At 38.3% G+C, this 18,840-nt stretch overlaps 1 protein-coding gene across 1 annotated transcript in view; it reads left to right on the top strand.

Moving 5' to 3' along the window:
• Positions 1-18,840, top strand: part of WDR70 (WD repeat domain 70) — a 130,287-nt gene that overhangs the window by 95,590 nt on the left and 15,857 nt on the right. Inside the window, exon 14 of the mRNA XM_060761407.2 lies at positions 15,505-15,605. Within this exon, the coding sequence (XP_060617390.2) occupies positions 15,505-15,605 (101 nt within the window). The remainder of the gene's footprint in view (positions 1-15,504; positions 15,606-18,840) is intronic.

Below are 18,840 nucleotides of genomic sequence, written 5' to 3'. Positions count from 1 at the left end.
CAATTATAAAGTGGTTTTATTCCCCCCATTGTTGTGCTGCTGCTTTGTTTTGATTTGCTTAGTAAAAACAAACTATTTAGTGAGAGTATATATTAGAGTACAGTTTCTCAAATCAGTATTTAACCTTGCAGCTCTTTGTTATTCAGTTTGTTTCATACTGCAGTATAAAATAACGGATTGCTTATTTATATTTGCAAGAATGATTTATGCTATATTTTTGTATAGAGCCTGTGTTGTTGTTTTTGTTGTTGTTGTTGTTCTTGTGTGCCTTCAAGTTATTTGAGTTATGGCGATTATCATGGTTTTTATCAAGATTTTTCAGAAGGCCTTTGCCTCGGTCTTCCTCTGTGACTGAAAAAGAGTGTGTTGTCCAAGGACACCCAGTGGGTTTTCATAGCTGAGAAAGGATTTGAACCCTGGTTTCCAGAGTCATAGTCCAGCCCTCAAACCACTACATCATTCATAACTAAATTTATTCAAGGCCAAGTTGTTTTTAGATATTAAAGATATTTTGATTGTCATTTGAAATGTAATGTGACTCTCCCTTGCATAGTTTAATCTTACATGTTAAACTATCTATATTTCAGGAAGGACTGAAGGTTTATTCAGGGAAAGGTGGCTTTGTATACCCATTCCATATAACATACTCATTACATAATTACAAAAGTAATTATACTAGCTTAGGTAGAATTTAGATGTAGAACAAATTGTTGAAGAAAGGGCAGAAGATCATTCATGAATCATATTTAATCTATGAGCAGAATAACAAGGCTTGTTAAGTTAAATGATAAACCTTATGGGTTCAACACATAAAATGGAATGCAACTGAATACTTCTGTATCAAATTTAGACGATATGGGAAATACAATTTTTACAGCTGTTCAGTTTTACTTTGCTAGACAACGGGGATGGGGGGAATCCAGACATTATAGATAATTTTTAAATGCTTAGGGGCTGTAAACCTAATCTTTAAAACTGCTTGGTAAATAGCCAGTAGATTTTGGCCTGTAAATGAACCTGGTATTTAATGGAAACTTAATGGCTACTTTTAAATGCTTGACCAAAGTGGTGTCTAGCATTCCTTTCTGTCATACCAAGCAAGACTTTGTTCACCTCTTTTCCTTGAAGACTTTTATGGGAGTGTACATTATTATTCCAGATCTTTTGTTTTTCTATATGGGTTAACTTGAGTACTTACATGCTTATCCAGAAGGCATTTCGCCAGTGCAGTCCATACTGAACTGGCGAACCAGTTCATATTACCTTGCGATTACAGTGCTGGTGTATAGTGCTTGGATCCTTTGAAGGAACCAGCTCTCTCTGTAATTTGCCCCCCATCATCAGTGCACTGCTATGGTTCAAAATTGCAGTACCCTGCTGGAGCCTCAATACCCTAAAGCAGGCATGTGCAAACCTGGGCCCTCCAGATGTTTTGGGCTTCAGCTCCCACAGTTCCTAACAGCTAATAGGCTGTTAGGAACTGTGGGAGTTGAAGCCCAAAACACAACGGAAGGCCCAAGTTTGCCCATGCCTGTGCTAAAGGCATCAGATCCTATTTTATTGTGGAAGCTAATCAGGATCAGCTCTGGTTAGAAGAAGGAATTGGCAAGCTACCTCTGAATATTCCTTGTTTAGACAAACCTTGTGGAATTCATTGGGTCACCTTCAGTTGACAAGCAACTTGAAAGCACATGTGCACATGCACACACTGAGAAATTTTAAGAAATGCTAGGATCATAGACATGGTGTGTCTGGGTTGGTATTGTCTACTTTGCTGCACTTTATAGTGTAGGCTGCCTCTGAAGCCCCTAATCCGTAGTCTTTTTTTTCTCAGTATACTTTTTTCCACTCTGTTTTGCTTTTTCTGTCAACCAGCTATTATAGCCCAGGAGATGCCTATCTTAAAAACAGAAAGAAAACTGGAAGAAAGCTTTTTGCAGTTAATCATTTCTCATAAATTACCACTGATCCAGGGGGTAGGATGGATGGTCCTCCGAGGTCCCTGGGGTACTAATGTAACTCCTTAACTCTTCGTAGTTGCAAATATCTACCCTACCCTGACAGGGAATTCCTCATGAGGTTTTCATACGGGAGTCATTCACAGTTCTACCTAGAGATGTCTGCATAGCATGCACCATTACCTGATCATGTGATTGTCATTGTAATTTTTAATACAGTGTTCTGATAGAAAGATACTATTATATCCCAGCACTCAGCCTCACAGTTGAGATAATTTATATTATAATAAAAACCCATGCAGAAATATTAAAGCCAGGATAAAAACAATAACTGGGAGAACAAACTAACTTGCAATAATTGCTTTAAAACGTATTTATACCAGAATAGAGTGTATGCAACAAAGAACCTGAGGTCCACATCTCCATTAAAAGTTTGCAGAAGAAAGTACTTGATAGACTCTTGTATCAACCGGCTTCATATATAAATCTAGGAGTGATTTTGGAAGCAAAATTTAGTTGATTCCATAGGGAGTGGAAAGTCCCAGTGCTGTCTCTTGGAGCCAGCTGCCAGAGGCTCTCACCACCATTATTTCTTCATCTAGGCATTCACAAATGCCAGAAGCAGTGCCATGCCATTGAGGGTAGAGGTGATTGGCACTTCTTATAGTTTCTCCTAGGAAAAACTGGGCTCTTGCTTTTCACCATTGTACTCGGAGAAGAGGGTGTCTTCTTTTCTGATAAGAATTACGATGCAGTATTCAAATTTGTCAGAGTTTTTTGGGGAGGGGGGCACATCAGAAGGTTTGCATACATATCTAAATTAATTCTGACAAAATTGACCCATGGATAAGTCAATCCAGGTTTTCTTGGGTTAACTTTTTAACTATAATTTCTAGACTTATATATCAATATACAAGGTTTTTCAGCTTCATAGAGCACCAGCTATGGCACTATATCTGAATCAGCTCTGTTTCTCACAGCAGTCTACTTATCATTCACTCTTATTATGGACTATATCAGTGGTTCTCAACCTGGGGTCCCCAGATGTTTTGGCCTACAACTCCCAGAAATTCCAGCCAGTTTACCAGCTGTTAGGATTTCTGGGAGTTGAAGGCCAAAAACATCTGGGGACCCCAGGTTGAGAACCACTGGTCTATATGGAAAATCATAATTGTTCAAGCAGGTAGAATGCCCCTTATCCAAAACATACTGCACTTATAAAGAACTGTAGTATAAAATGTGTCAGTCTTGCATTATGTAGTTGAAATGTTTTACACACAGAATCGTCTACCCTATATACTCATGTATATGCCCAGAAATTCCAGTCAAATATTCAACCCCTCCAAAAACCTGGGCCACATTATCAATGATTTGATACGAATATTATCTTAAATCTTATCAAAAAAGAATTAATTCCCTTATCTGAGTAGAATGGTTAAAAGCCAGATTTTAATCCATCCTGGAAGAAACTAAAAGAAGCACTGACCCCCCTCTGCTCTCTCTTCCATGGTGCCACTTCTGGCCTTTTTGAAGACCTGGATAGGGAAATGGCAGCACTTGGAGGAGCATTAATGATTTCCCCTCTCTATGAAATGACCCTTGACTTATTAATGGATCATATTAAAATACATAATTTTGTCTTCAATACCTGGCCTTCATTTATATATGGAGTCAGCTTATACATGAATATTGTGAATGCAGTATGTTTTTTTCTAATCTTTTCTAGTCCAACAAATGGTACGCTTCACTTTAGTTCTGTAGTCAACTTTCCAAAGAAAACTATTTAATGTTTCTTCCTAGCCTTTTTTGAACATTTTAAATTTGGTGACAGTATGTTCATAGTGCTGTAGATAACTTTTCAACTCCCATATTATTTATTGTAGTTGGCTAATTTCATAGGATGAGCTCCAAAGGCACTTCACACTTGAGTTATTTGGTTTGTCTACTTTTAGGCAAACCTTTAACATAATATTTTAATGTGCAGACAGTGTGTATTTTCCAGAGGGTAACAATAGACATTCCTATTCTTCTTGGTAGGCTAGTCATGCATTTTGAGAACAGAGTGGCTGTATACTTTTCCAGTATTACAAGTATTTTACAATAAACCTATTAAAATAAATGACTTTACAATCCCAATGTTTTGTATGTCAGTATTAATTGGTAGAAGAATTGGTGTGTGCATTTCCAGAACAAATAACAGTAATATTAAAATGTTAATAACATGAATTACGGTAAAGTGTTGTTAGTTATACTGAATGTTCTTTTAAAAGCATGGGGTTTTTCTATTTAAACAATTGTCAATTCTAGAAGCAGGACAGTTTAATCACTCCAGGAACGGTTAGCTTGAATTATACATTAAAAAGTATTCTGGCAGGATACATAAAAAATGCTCTTCTGAGCTCTTAGGACTGATTAGACAGACCACCTTGTTCATAGTTGCTAATATAAAATCTGGCTTTTATTTGGTCTACCCATTTATTTATTTGTTGGTGTGTGCTTTCAAGTCATTTCTGACTTACCGTTACCAACACATGTGATCATGACCCAATAGAAAGGCCAGAAAATTCCCATTGAATTGGCAGAAGGAATTCTAATTTAGCTAAGAGCTATAAAAGGGACTATAATAATCAGAAAAAGAATAAATTCCTGTTGGTGTCTAGCAAAGAACAACTACTAGCACTCAGAGAAGAAGCAATGAACTGATTGACTGAAGAAAGGGCCTGGTCTCAACTAGTGACTTAAATATAGAGAGAAATTTCAAGCAGTCAAAGCAGGATTTTTTTTCTTGTCAATGTATAGTATTGATCTATGAAGATGTTTAAACAATATAAGTAGACTCATTTCGTTCTCACCACAATCCTGTAAAGCAGACCAGTCTTTTAGATGGAAATAGGAAAGTTCTGAGAGTGCCTTGGACAGCGAGAAGATCCAACCAGTCCATACTTCAAGAAATAAAGCCTGACTGCTCATTGGAGGGAAAAAGAATAGAGGCCAAGATGAAGTACTTTGGCCACATCATGAGAAGAAAGGAAAGCTTAGAGAAGACAATGATGCTGGGGAAAATGGAAGGAAAAAGGAAGAGGGGCTGACCAAGGACAAGAGGGATGGATGGTATCCTTGAAGGAGCTGGGGGTGGTGATGAGCTCTGGCGTGGACTGGTCCATGAAGTCACGAAGAGTCAGAAACGACTGAACGAATGAACAACAACAACATGTTTAATGACACATGGTGAAAGCAGTGGGCTGAACTGAGATGTAGGGACCTAAATGTCACTTTCATACTTTTGAACTAACCTTTCCAGCTGGCATGGTACACTGCCTTCACTCCTATGTCAATTTAGCACATAAAATATTATTAGAGCGAAATCTTATACAGCATTTATTATCTTTTTAAATGAAATGTTTTATTTCTCATGTTTCATTTGTAATTTCCCCTGTTCAGAAGCATCTGGAACTAAACATTTATAACATTAAAGCATCACATTATGTTACAGATAAGTACTGAATGGATTTGCTATAAGATAAAAATTACTTTGAAATGGAAGGACTTTTTAAAAGGATTTAAACAAAAACATTTTCCTTGTTCTGTCACTGCTGGGTTAAATAGCAGAGTGGAAAAATTACCTTCGGTTATGTAGACGCTGTAATTTCTCTGAGCATTATTAAAGTGTGCATTATGTGGTGTGTGGACACATTGTTCTGGCTTTATTCATTCCCAGTGGAGATTCCTTCACTTCTAGGAAAACTATTCTTGAAGGTTATGGAACTCTCTGAAGCACAAGAAAGGGAAATCAGTATTCATGCAGCAGAAGTATCAGCCTCTCAGGTACACACTTAGGATGTTTATACACACAGAGAGAGAGAATTTTTTTCGATTCCTGTCTGTAAAATTAGTTGAAAAAGAGGAAATTGGGGGTCCTCCTGGTTAGCCAAAAAAGAGATCAGCTTTTGTGTATCTTCACTCTTGGCCTCGTCACTGTTTTTTTTTCTTTAAAAAGAATGTCAGCACAGGGCCTGACCATCGCTGTCAAACTATCTCTTTACCCATTCAGAGTTTTTGGCGCTGACAGGCTGCTTATCTCACAGTGTGGGCAGCCAAGTGCAGCAAATTAGAACAGTGCTCTTCAAACAGACTCCACCATAGAGCCTCTCCACCAGTGAAGCAGAAAGCAAAATTGGCACTTGCAAAGCAAGTGTGTAAAGCCAGTATGTTTTCTTAGCCTCAGTTCTTACTAAGAGGTTTACATCTTTCTGATCTGTGTCAGAGTCCTCAACTAGACATTTTAAAATATCAAACTAGTGCTAATGTTTTGGTTTGTTTTTTTTAAGCACTGGGCCTATCAAAGACAGGACAATAGCTTATTTTTGATAAGTGGTATGGTCAAAGGTAATAAAATCCTTGGCTTCTGTAGAAACATATACAGGTAAGCCTCAAAGAATTCAAGATGGTGCTGAGGCCAAAGATTTCCTCTCTCAACTGGTTCATCCAGGCAGAAGCGTTCTGTCTTTCTTTGGAAGGTTTCATTTATCTTTATTTTGTTCAGCAGTTGCAGCTTGGATGGTAGTGTTTTTATTAAGGAGTACTTTGGATTGTTCCTGTCATGGATATAGTCAGTCCTCTCTATCCATGGATTTTGCACTCACTGATTCAACCATCCATGGCTTGAAAATGTTTGTTTGTTTGTTTTTAAATATCCAAAAAAAACAAACATTTATATTGCCATAAGGGACACAATTTTCTATGTGGTTGTGTATAATAGTATTAAACATCCACAGTTTTTGTTATTCCCAGTGGGTCCTGGGGCCAAAACCCCAGTGGATAAGAATTTTTTTTTAGTCTAATGCCACAAAATGTAGAGCCTTCCAAAGCATTGTCTTAGCCTGCTGCATCTATGCTGAAAATGCAGTTTTCATCTTTACTTGTTATTTTCCATTCCTTTCTTGGTTGAATTTGACTTCCATGTGACTCATGATGCTCTGAGGAAGTAGTTCAATAGTTTTTGCAAAGGAATTAAAACAGTGTAGCTGGATCAGTTTTGGAAGATTTGCCTGACTTTATTCCTAGTTTGTTCCATGCTTGTTCTTACAATGTTCCCTATGCATGTGGTACCATACTCTGCAGTTATTATCAAATACATTTGAGGAAAGTTCTTATATGAAATAATTTCCTCATGTTGGGGAAGAAGAAAAGGCCTTGCAAATGCAGTTTCTTTCTGGTAAATTACATAGAAATTTTGGGAATGTTCACTGGATGCAATCTAAAGAGTGCAACTTCATATCTTGATTGACAAACGTATTATGAGAGAACATGTTGTAAGACATAGCTTTTTGGTATGCAATTTTTGAAGGTCAGATGATACTGGATGTCCTAACTTCTACAATTCCAAACTAGAAAAGTTGACTTTCCTCTTATCACCCAAATTTCCCATGTTGCCATCAGGGCTTAGGAAAATTTAATGTTTTGGATAATGGTTTCCACATGTTTCATCATTGACCATGCTGGGTGAGGCTAATATGCATTTTATGCCAAAACATCTGGAGATGTCCTACACATTTTTTGGACTTTCATTCCCCCCTGTTGCTCCTAATTAATAATGGAAGTAAGACCAAGAAACCATCAGGAGTTGATAGGAAATAGCATTAATCTAGATTTTGTTTGCAAATATGTGATGACCACAAGGCTGAATAGCAAGTGAAACATTAATTCACTGTATTCATAAATTATAATCTAGACACATGACATCTCTTGATTAATCAGTTCCTCTGTCAGCGAGCTGGGGAGTTAAAGTTGCCATAGCCCTGATTAACTGCAAACACAAAACAAATATCTGGGCAGTTCACTTTATTTCACTTGACATGAAAGCAAACTGCAAAGCTTGAACCATCTACAGAGACGATGAACTGATATGTTCTGCTGCAATCTTGCAAACTCAGATCTTTGATAGTTTATCTGATCTGTAATAAACAAAATGTAACTCTCTCAGAAAGCAAGCACGGTGTAGTTTGAGCGTTAGACTATAACGCTGAAGACCAGGCCTCAATCCCCTACTCAGTTTTGGAAACCCATAGGGTGATCTTGGGCACATTGCACTTACACATCCTCAGAGGAAGGCAAAGGCAACCTCATACACATCTTGCCAAGAAAACTGCATGTTAGGTCACTTTTGGGTCACCATATATTGGAAGTGATTGAAGGAAGACAACAGCAACAAATTTGGATCAGCAGATTCATTGTAAAATGTTGCCACTGTCTATTTGGGGATCTGGATTTAATGTACAGATACTCATAAGCAAGCCTTATATCACACATTGGCAAAGTAGTATGCCACCACATGTGGTACTATACAAGTGTCTTCCAATATATGAATTGGAAAAAATTAAGTGGTCCAAAGAATCTTCTTTGTGGAACCATTTCATATGTATGATCTCCTGATGATGGAGTTACATTGAATCCTCTGCTTTACTGAGACAGTAACCATTTTCAGCTTTACTTATGAGGCATATAGAAAGCTACAGACTATTTAATCCTCCAAACTAGCCCAATACTATATAGAGGTGGACTGATTCACTTTTTACAGTTTTCACAGGATATTTTTGAAGCACAGTTCTGTTGTACACTATTTCTGTATCTTTTTGCCATATCTTTTGCAAGAAGCCCACAAGAACATGTCTAAACATTGTACACAATGTTCCCTAACATAAATGTTCTTGCAAACTAATTCCCCTAATATATATCTTTTTTTTGCAATGTTCTCTAACATATACATTTTCATATGCCGTTTTCCCTAGTGTCTACATTTTCGTAGAAAATCATCATCCAGAATAACAGAAAGTATTGCATTTGGGTACAAATAAAGTTGGCTCATGTTAAAATGTGAACCAAATAGATTTCTTTTTCCATTCTTATAATTGGCTAAACGGACTTGCAGATAACTCTCCAGCTCAGACACAGAGATATCTTTCCCATCATCTCCTTCAAATGGACAAATCCATGTTTAGGGAACATTTTGCAAGCAAAGCTTGTGCTTCTGATACTGAGTTATTTCCATTTATCTCATCAATTTGAAAGAAAGCAATATGACATCTAGGCAAAAAAAAAAAAAAGACTGCTCATAGATTACAATAGCACCTTATCTAATTGTCCTTCAGACTGAGAGCCTGATAACTCACAGAACTCTTTTAATGATGCTGAAGGGATTTGTTTGCCTTAGGGTGAAAAGATCCTGTCTGTTTTTGGACAACCTTGCTGGAAGTCCAGGGTCTCTTGCTGCTGATGGGCTAATTTGTGCAAGCCTAAACATGTTCTAGATAGTTTCAGGCCTTTACCCAATTGATGTAGAAATAAGGCTGTGCTATTTTTTTAACCAACAAAACTTGTTATATATCTTCCCTACTCAAAGTTTTCATCATTCTCCTTTCGGTCCTGTCTTCATCTTTATTCTCTTTCACCACTGGAATATTTAAGCAGATACTGACAGGAGGATGGAAGACTGAAAGGGAAATATCATAATCCCTTTCTATCACACTTACATTTTAAGGCCATCTGTAATAGAAAAGAGGCAAGTAGAACAAACATGCTTCTTCCAGAACCTGAACTACTGCGGCTGAAAAAAAGCCTCAAGCATTTGTTTCTTGGCTCACAGCCTATGGCAAATATGGCTATCCTATGACATCACTGCTATTTTGAGGGGTGGGTTGTATTTAGTACAGATTTCATCCAAATGTGAGTAGACACATTTTTAAAACATTAATCAGTTAAAAGCCAGACAATCCTTTAAAACTCCTTTAAGAAGTTGACAACTCCAGGTTCTACATGTAAGACTGTGAGTAATAGTCGGGTTTATAAGTTCAGTGAGTTCTCAATTTACTTTTCATTGCTGGAATTCAACAGATTGTCCTCTTCCAAATTTTAGCTATATTTTTGCCATAACTAATCTAGCCCAAGCCTGCCTAAATATACTCTAAAGGAACCTGATCTTGCCTGATCTTGGAAGCTAAGCAGGGTCAATTTTGGTTAATACTTGCATGGGAGACCATCCACAAATAGCAGATGCTATAGACTATATTTCAGAGGAAAGAATTTGCAAATCGCTTGTAAAATTCATGGGGTTGCCGTAAATCACAGGTGACTTGCAGGCACATATCCATACACAATCTAGACCAGATTTTGCTTTAAGTAATGCTTCATTTTTTTGCTGCTGAATTGCTACCAGAAAAGTAGAAAGGGGAGAAACTTCGGGTTCAGTGACATTTGCGTGTATCAGAGGAATAGAAATAAGAATCTATTGTATAACAGGTCAGGTTATATATCCAACTCTTCTTTAATCCAATATTCTTTAATTTGATTGTATTAGCTCTCCATGGTAACAGGCAGCAGAGAAAGTCTTCTCAATTGACCAATACAACAGAATGCAAGATAATCTTTGTCTCTTGGGGTTTTAACCTTTATTTTCCATAATCTCTTGTGATTGTGCTTGCACATTGAAGACTGACCTGAAGTCATACTGCACTTCGACATCTTTGGATTTTGGGCTTCATCAAAAGGAGTATACTATCTGCATCAAGGGAAGTCATTGTACCTCTCTATTCTGCTTTGGTCAGATCTCACCGGAATACTGTGTCCAGTTCTGGAAACCACAGTTTAAAAGAGGTATTGACTAACTGGAAGGTGCCCAGAGGAGGAGACTGAAATGATAAAAGGTCTGGAGACCATGCCCTGTGAGGAGCATCTTAAAGAGCTGGGTGTGTTTAGCCTGCAGAAGACAAGGTTGAAAGGATACACGACAGCTATGTATAAATATTTGAAAGGATGTCATAAGGAAGAGGGAGCAGACTTGTTTTCTGCTGCCCTAGAAACCAGGACTCTGAGCAATGGGTTCAAATTACAAGAAAGGGGATTCCACTTTAACATTAGGAAGAACTTCCTGACTATAAGAACAGTTCAACAGTGGAACTCACTGCCTCAAAGTGTGATGGAAGCTACTTATTTGGAGACTTTTAAACAAAGGCTGGGTGGCTATTTGTCGGAGATACTTTAAATGTGTTTTCCTGTATGGCAGGGGATTCGACTAGATGGCCCATGTGATCTCTTCCAACTCTGTGATTATTTTTCCCCTTCTTTCTATGAAAACAAGGCCTGTGTTAATAGAATTAACAAAAAGTTAAGACTTGCCAATAGAATTCAAGGTATAGTTTTTTTTTTACATGGAACAAAACAGTAAAGAACAGAAATATTCCTTTTGGAGATGCAAAAAGAAAGTATAAAATACCCAGTACGTTAAAGGACAGTCAGTCCAATAAAAGGTCATATTAGACTTGTTCTATAAACTTATAACTAATTGGCAAAGACTTTGGGCTTGCTCTAGCACACCTCCATAGTTAAGTGGGAGTCCATTAATCTTAAACCTGCTTTAAAATGAAGAGTTTTGTAAGTGACTTTCTTTATCATGCAGTTAACCTGGATTAGTGCTATTGACATGATGGAACCTCACCGTTGTGAGAGTCCTAAACTCTCGTCAATAGTTCTTCCTTCCTTCACTCCCTCCTCTTTTTGCCTCTGTCACATCTAGAAGCACTCTTATTCATCTATTTCATGTTGTTTTATATAATTAGATATTACTTTTGGAAATCATCAATGCATATGTGTCTGAAAGACAACAGCCTTTCATATACCATAACAGAAAATAGCAAGAAATATTTCTTTGAGCTATTGAAAACTACTGTTTTAATCACTTCCAACACAATCTGTTGTAATTTACAGATAGTGATTGAATTATTATAATAGCATGTCTTGAAATAGAACAAAAGCTTTATTTTGTGTGCCCACATATAAAGAATTCTTTACAAGTTTACTTTTCGGAGTCCTAGAATTCATAAGCTAGCAGGTAGGGCTAGAGGTTAACACAATATTTTCTGATAGTTTATGCAAAACACTATAAATCTATTTGCCTCCCTCTGTTAATTTTACTTCAGTTGAAGAAGTGGAAGCTGATTGCAGATGCGTCTTAGATTCTGTAACTTGTTTTTAATTACAGTGCTTACAACTCTGACTCAACTCATTTGTCTCTTGGGTGCAATTGAAATGCAAGCATCAGCTGCATCATTTACAGCATCATTGCAAAACTTAAAAAGTTCAGAGAACGAAAAGCATTCAGCTCTTTCTAACAAGCTGTAGTTTAGTGTGGTTCAAATTCAAGCAGGATTATAGCCGTCTAGAGTCTGTAACACAAAGAACTAACGAGGTTTCCAACCAGCTCCTGTTTGTTTCTATTAGTATGGCAATCATTTCTTTATTTATCTCAAAAACATAAGTGCACTGGTTATACAAAACTCCCATGTTTTTAACTTTTATGGCATCTTGAACCTTCAGCTCACAGTGGATGAAGGTTAAGGGAGATGTAGAAAATGCTGGTTGCCTCAAAGTAATTCTTACTCATCATGGTTAATCCAGAAAGAAACTATTCATACATCAAAATTCATAAACTTTTCATAAAACAAAAGAAAAGGGACAGTTTTCCTTTATGGGTGTTCCTCTCTCTCTATATATGTGTGTGTGTGTGTGTGTGTGTGTGTGTATTCCACCCTTTCAGTCAGAAGCCTTGCAAATTTGAAACCCAGATGATAGTAAATTGCAAATGTACTTTTAAGAACAGCTATAGAAAAACAGAAGCAATAATTTTACTAGTGTGGGCAATTGCCAGGACGTGGGGACACCCCTGGGGGCAGCACCCCCACAGTAAGTCTATGTATCTTCTTTTACTTGGCAGTCCCTCTCAAAACGGTGTTAGAAAAGGGCACCTGCAAAGAACTGTAGAGTAAAACTGAGGTTGTTGGTGGCAGTATGGCATTCCAGATGCTTATAGGGATAGAGTTGTGGGTATTTTCATGTGTTTTCACATATTGGTTGCTTTTTGCATGATTTGAGGTCAAACCTCTGAATCACACTGGCTTTTAAATTTAGACATAGGCGGCTATTTGTTTCACTGCTTGATATGGCAAATACTTCACCAAATGTGACAAGCTTCGGTAAGCATGGGAGTGCAGCACATCTGTAGCAATAGCCATTGCTTTTCACTTAGTGTTGGGGTTGGGGAAAAGTACCTTGCTTCAGAAGCACAGTGCCAAAGCATAATGATTCTGAAGAGACAACGCTTCCTCCAGACCTCAAAGCCAGAGATGCTAGAAGAGATTTTCTTTGTGTAGGGCTTCCATGTCTTGCTGGATTAGGACGCCATTCCTCAACGCTAGCTTTGCTGACTAGGACTGCTAGGACTTGCAGCCTGATAACATCTGGAGGTCCATTTACATGTGACCACTGATCTATAAGAATACTCTGCCAAAAACAGAATTCCATACCCTAAAACATTCCCAACTGTTGTGTGATTGTCCAATTGTAAAACCCAATTTTGAACAGAGTTGCAAAATCAGTTTCGTACAGTCGACAAAATCTGGTCACATATTGACCCAATTGTGCACATCAATATTTTCCCAGAGATTATTACAGGTAACCCACTCTCTAACTGTTCTGTATGGTGGCTAAAATTGGTTTATTTTACAGCCACTACATGTTAGCAAATGAACCATGTTTAATAATCAAAGTGGGGATGAATTTAAGGTTGGGGAAAGAGAATATTTGGCAAAATAGTATAGAAATTATATTATCGAAGGCTTTCATGACAAGAATCACTAGGGTGTTGTGTGGTTTCCAGGGTGTATGGCCGTGTTCTAGCAGCATTTTCACATGATATTTCACCTACATCTGTGGCTGGCATCTTCAGAGGAATTGATGGTACTAAGGCAAGTCATAGAATCATAGAATCATGAGAATCAAGTGGAATATATATACTTGTGGAATGTCCAGGGTGGGAGAAAAGAACCATTTTCTGTTAAACAAGTATGAAGCATGCAATTTGCAAATTGGATTTGTATGTGTTGACTGGGATCTACCCATTAGCCTGTGAGTAACCATGAAGATAGCATAGTCTACGCGCTCACTAATTGACTATGTTATCTTTGTGGTTACTCACAGGCTAATGGGTAGATCCCACTCAACACACACAAATCTAGCTTGCTAATTGCTCCCCACTTGTCTTCTAACCATCAATTTCTTGAAGATAGCAGCCACAGATGCAGGTGAAACATCAGGAGAAAATACTGCTAGAACACGGCCATTCAGCCCGGAAACTACACAACACCCCAGATATAGAAATTGGTCATTTGATATGCCTACTGAATTCCTTTGGTTCACAGAATGGGCCTTTTATAATATAATATATATCCATTATGTCCCCAAAGTCACATTAAATGTAAGTTATACTCTCCTGTTATAATAAAATTGTACTTTATGCTCCCTTGTTAAGATATCATATTTGCCATTTATGTATATACAATGAAATTGCCTAAATATGAAAGCCTTTTTTTGTCTAGGATCGTGTTTTGTAATGCAAGTTATATTTCCAAATGGCATCTTTTCTTTCAGTGAAAGATGGGATACCATGGGGGACAGTGGTGGTGGTTCTTTAATTTTAATTGCTATTCACGTTACAATGGTTTTAAATTTTATGACCTAAAGAATACTACTAAGTTTTTTCTTCATGGAATCTGTGAATGCATACATATGGAGTATCAATCAATCAATCAATCAATCAATCATATGATTCATATGGAGTTTCTGCGCCTGGGCAGGCTCCAACAGAGAACTTCATTCATTGGATGAAATTTGGCACAAATACCAGATACACGGTAACAGCTGACAGGGAGCTCTGGCGTGGGCTGGTCCATGAGGTCACGAAGAGTCGGAGACGACTGAACGAATGAACAACAACAAGAGTTGAAGTGGGGTGGATTTTGTCATTTGAGAGTTGTAGTAATTGCTGGTATTTATAGTCAACCTACAATCAAAGAGCATTCTGAACTCCACCAATGCTGAAATTGGCACACAGAACTCCTATGACCAACAGAAAATACTGAAAGGGTTTGGTGGCCATTGACCTTGAGTTTTGAAATTGTAGTTCACCTACATCCAAAGAGCACTGTGGACACACACATTGATGGAAATGGACCAAACTTGGTATGAATACTCAATATACCCAAATGTGAACACTAGTGCGGTTTGGGTAAAGTAGACATCCTTCCCCTCCCCCCAGGTGTCCTGACCCCCAGGTTGAGAAACACTGACCTTATAGGTCAGCCTTATGTCACTTAAGGGACATTTTTCTCATTTCTTTAGGGAGAATTATAATTGAATGTGTTTATTAGTAAACTACACATCAGATGTTCACAAGTATGTATGTACATAAACAACCTTTGGTTTTTAAAAAAAATCAAATAAAGATTGGCATTGTTTTGCTTATCATGTCATTGATGTAGCTCCATCATTATAAAGTTATATATTGTGGTATCTGATGCAAGATCTTGACAACAATTGGTACCAATAAGTAAGCCTTTTTATAAAAGTCAACTTCATAAAGCTGAGGCATTAGGCTCACTGTACTGTGGTTTTATAAAAAACTGAAAATGATTGACCAAATGCGAATTTAACTTTTCAGAGTGTTGTCCGTTGTCTCTGGCATCCTAAGTTGAATCAAATCATGGTTGGCACCGGGAATGGATTGGCTAAGGTGTACTATGATCCTTTCAAGAGTCAAAGGTATTTAATTTGGTTTGTCCAAATCATCTTTCTTCATGTTGAGTTAAAATGTTAAAAAATGAGACCTTGGACCTTTACATTTACAAATTCATTTCACCAAAAAGGTGATAACTTTTGTATTTCAAAGAAACCAACTTTCACATTAAAACTTTGTATTGAAATAGTTGGAATTTGCATTAAAATGTTGCACAAGTTATGTCAATGAGATTTCATTAGTTAAAGTAATAAAAAACACTAGCTGTGTCTGACACATTGCACCTGCCTGGATGCAATGATTCTTATTCAGTTACGGTTTATTAGCTTTGATACTGCAGTCTATGTACTCTTCTCCTAACACACTTCTTCCATCTCCCATTGGTTTTGGTGCTTGTATCATGCACTGAACAGAAATGTCCAGTTATATAGAAAATTACGATGTAACCTTGAATTTCAAGCTGTGCATAATTCACATTATGGTTTGGTGACCTGAGTTAAAGCATAATGTTATGTTTGAGATATAGCAGGAAACTCTCATTTGAAGTAACCATTGGCAAAGCAGTATAGCAAACCCAAAGCAAATATGTCACATGTAGGCATAACACTCATTACTTTCTTAACAAACAATCGTTTATTAATTTACTTTTTTAAAAATATCCTATTTGTCTCTCATATTAATAGTAATAATAATAAGACACTTTATTTATATTCTGCCCTTCTCCCCTAGGGGACTCAGAGCAGATTACAGCATTTACACACATAGGTAAACATTCAATGCCTTTACAATAATATACAATGAGACACACAAACACAAACAAAGGCAGAGGCTTCTCCTTTTCATTTTCGGTTTCTGGAAGCGATGCTTCATCTCTGGTTCTTCTCCTCCATTTTTCAAACCGAGGAGCCTACGTTGTCATCTCCTGATTGTGTGTCCGGCAAGATTGCTTGGAGTGTCTCTTTGCCTTTCCCCACTGAAGTAGTACCTATTTATCTACTCACATTATATGTTTTCAAACTGCTAGGTTGGCAGTAACCGGAGCTGACAAATGAGAGTTCACCCAGTCTTGTGGATCAAACTGCCAACTGTCAGCAGTTCAGCGGCACAAGGGTTCTAACCCATCGCACCACTGTGGCTCCTTGGAGCCAATGTGGCTTTATAAAATGTATCATTACATGCCACGCTCTGTTGGTTTCCATAGGCTATTGAAGAATACCAAGTGGGTGCAAAAACATACATGTTCTGAAATAGCTCCTCATATTTATTGCAATAATAAAAGTTTCATGATATGATCTGTGTATGCAGCTGTGGTGTTCACTCATGTTTAAGAAGAGGTTAAAGAAACAGAAGCAGATTTCTGGTCTGTTCCAGTGTGTTTGAGCCCTTTTCTCATTAACTTTACATCAAAAGGGAGTAATCGTGAAAGTGAGAAAATTCAAGCAGCTGGTTCTGTTGATCTCTTCACTACTTTCATCTCTTTTCGTGTAAATTTTTAATGTCATATTTGATTCTGGACAGAGGGCCTATGCTATGTTGCTTGAAGTTGCTGTTACCTCATTGTGCCACAGCTTCTGGCAACTGCAAAAATACTTAAGAGTTTCTTTTTGCCCAGTTGCTGCTTTTGAAGCTCAACCTTAAATGTGGTTACTCCAACACATCATGCTTGCTTATAGAAAGAAAGAAAAATACTGTACTACAGTACTCCTGGTTGTCTCACGATTTCAAGGACAAAAATAAATTAAATGTGTCTTCGCACAAGGAATCCTCATTGCTATTCAGAGAAATGTGACATATTTGTTTATTTTAGCCTAGCTTTTGCTAGCATATATAAAAACACTAGTATAGTTTTTATTCACACATTTTAAACTTGGTTTACTTAAACATGGCATTGAATTATGTCAGTTGTAATTGGAATAACTCATTGTAGGTACTGATTCAAATTTTCCAGTGCTTTGCTGTTCTCCCTCAATGCCATTGTATATGAAATGCAAAACATATTCCTATACATTGCAGCCCAGGGTGACGGTTTAAATAGGCCAGATTAGTCTTCACAAACTTTGTGTCCTTTGAGTCTATTAGGCAATGTCTCTCATCTTTCCCAGTAAATATCTCCATTTGTTTGCTGATTGAGATGATTATTTATTATTATTATTATTATTAACTTTATTTGTACCCCGCTAGCATCTCCCGAAGGACTCGATGCGGCTTACACAGGCCGAAGCCTCAGAACACAATACAATAGAAACATAACACAACAATAAACAAAGCAAATCAAAATAATTAAGCAAAATAACAGCAACAGTGACAATGCATCAAGACACTTTGAAACTGGGCCGGCCGGCGCAATGGGGTACAGGGTTAAAAGTGCTGAAATGGCAGGAGGAACGTAGGATTAAAATAGTGCGGTGTGCAGTAATATTGATTGTACTAAAGTGCTTCTAGGACTTGGGATGGGGGATTCCTAATCTGAGAAGGCACATCGGAACAGCCAAGTTTTTAGGTTCTTTCTGAAAGCTGCTAAAGTAGGGGCCTGTCGAAGATCTTTTGGAAGGGCATTCCAGAGTCGGGGGGCCGCCACAGAGAAGGCCCTGTCCCGTGTCCCCACCAAGCGCGCTCGCGACGTGGGTGGGATCACGAGCAGGGCCTCCCCAGATGACCGTAGCGAGCGTGTGGGTTCGTAGATGGAGATGCGGTCACGCAGGTAGGGTGGTCCCAAACCGTTCAGGGCTTTGTAGGTGAGCACCTGCACCTTGAATTGGGCTCGGAAGATAAATGGCAGCCAGTGGAGCTCCTTAAACAGAGGGGTAGACCTCTCTTGATAATGAGCCCCGGTTAGCATCCTGGCTGCCGCCCGCTGGACCAATTGAAGTTTCCGAGCCGTCTTCAAGGGTAGCCCCACGTAGAGCGCATTGCAGTAATCCATTCTAGAGGTGACCAAGGCATGGACCACCCCGGCCAGATCAGCCTTCGCGAGGTACGGTCGCAGCTGGCGCACAAGTCTCAGTTGTGCAAAGGCCCTCCCGGATACCGCCGACACCTGAGCCTCAAGTGTGAGCGAAGAATCCAGGAGGACACCCAAACTGCGGACCTGTGGCTTCAGGGGGAGTGTAACCCCGTCCAACACAGGTAGCCACCCTATACCCCGATCCGGTTTACGATCGACCAGGAGGACCTCTGTCTTGTCAGGATTGATCTTCAGCTTGTTCCTCCTCATCCAGATCGACACAGCGGCCAGGCACTCGTCCAACACCCGAGAGGCCT

This window comes from Anolis sagrei, chromosome 2 (genome assembly GCF_037176765.1).
Source record: "Anolis sagrei isolate rAnoSag1 chromosome 2, rAnoSag1.mat, whole genome shotgun sequence".
Taxonomy (NCBI): Eukaryota; Metazoa; Chordata; class Lepidosauria; order Squamata; family Dactyloidae; genus Anolis; species Anolis sagrei.
The sequence above is the reverse complement of the archived record's forward strand: the minus strand, read 5'-3'. Positions and strand labels throughout refer to the sequence as shown.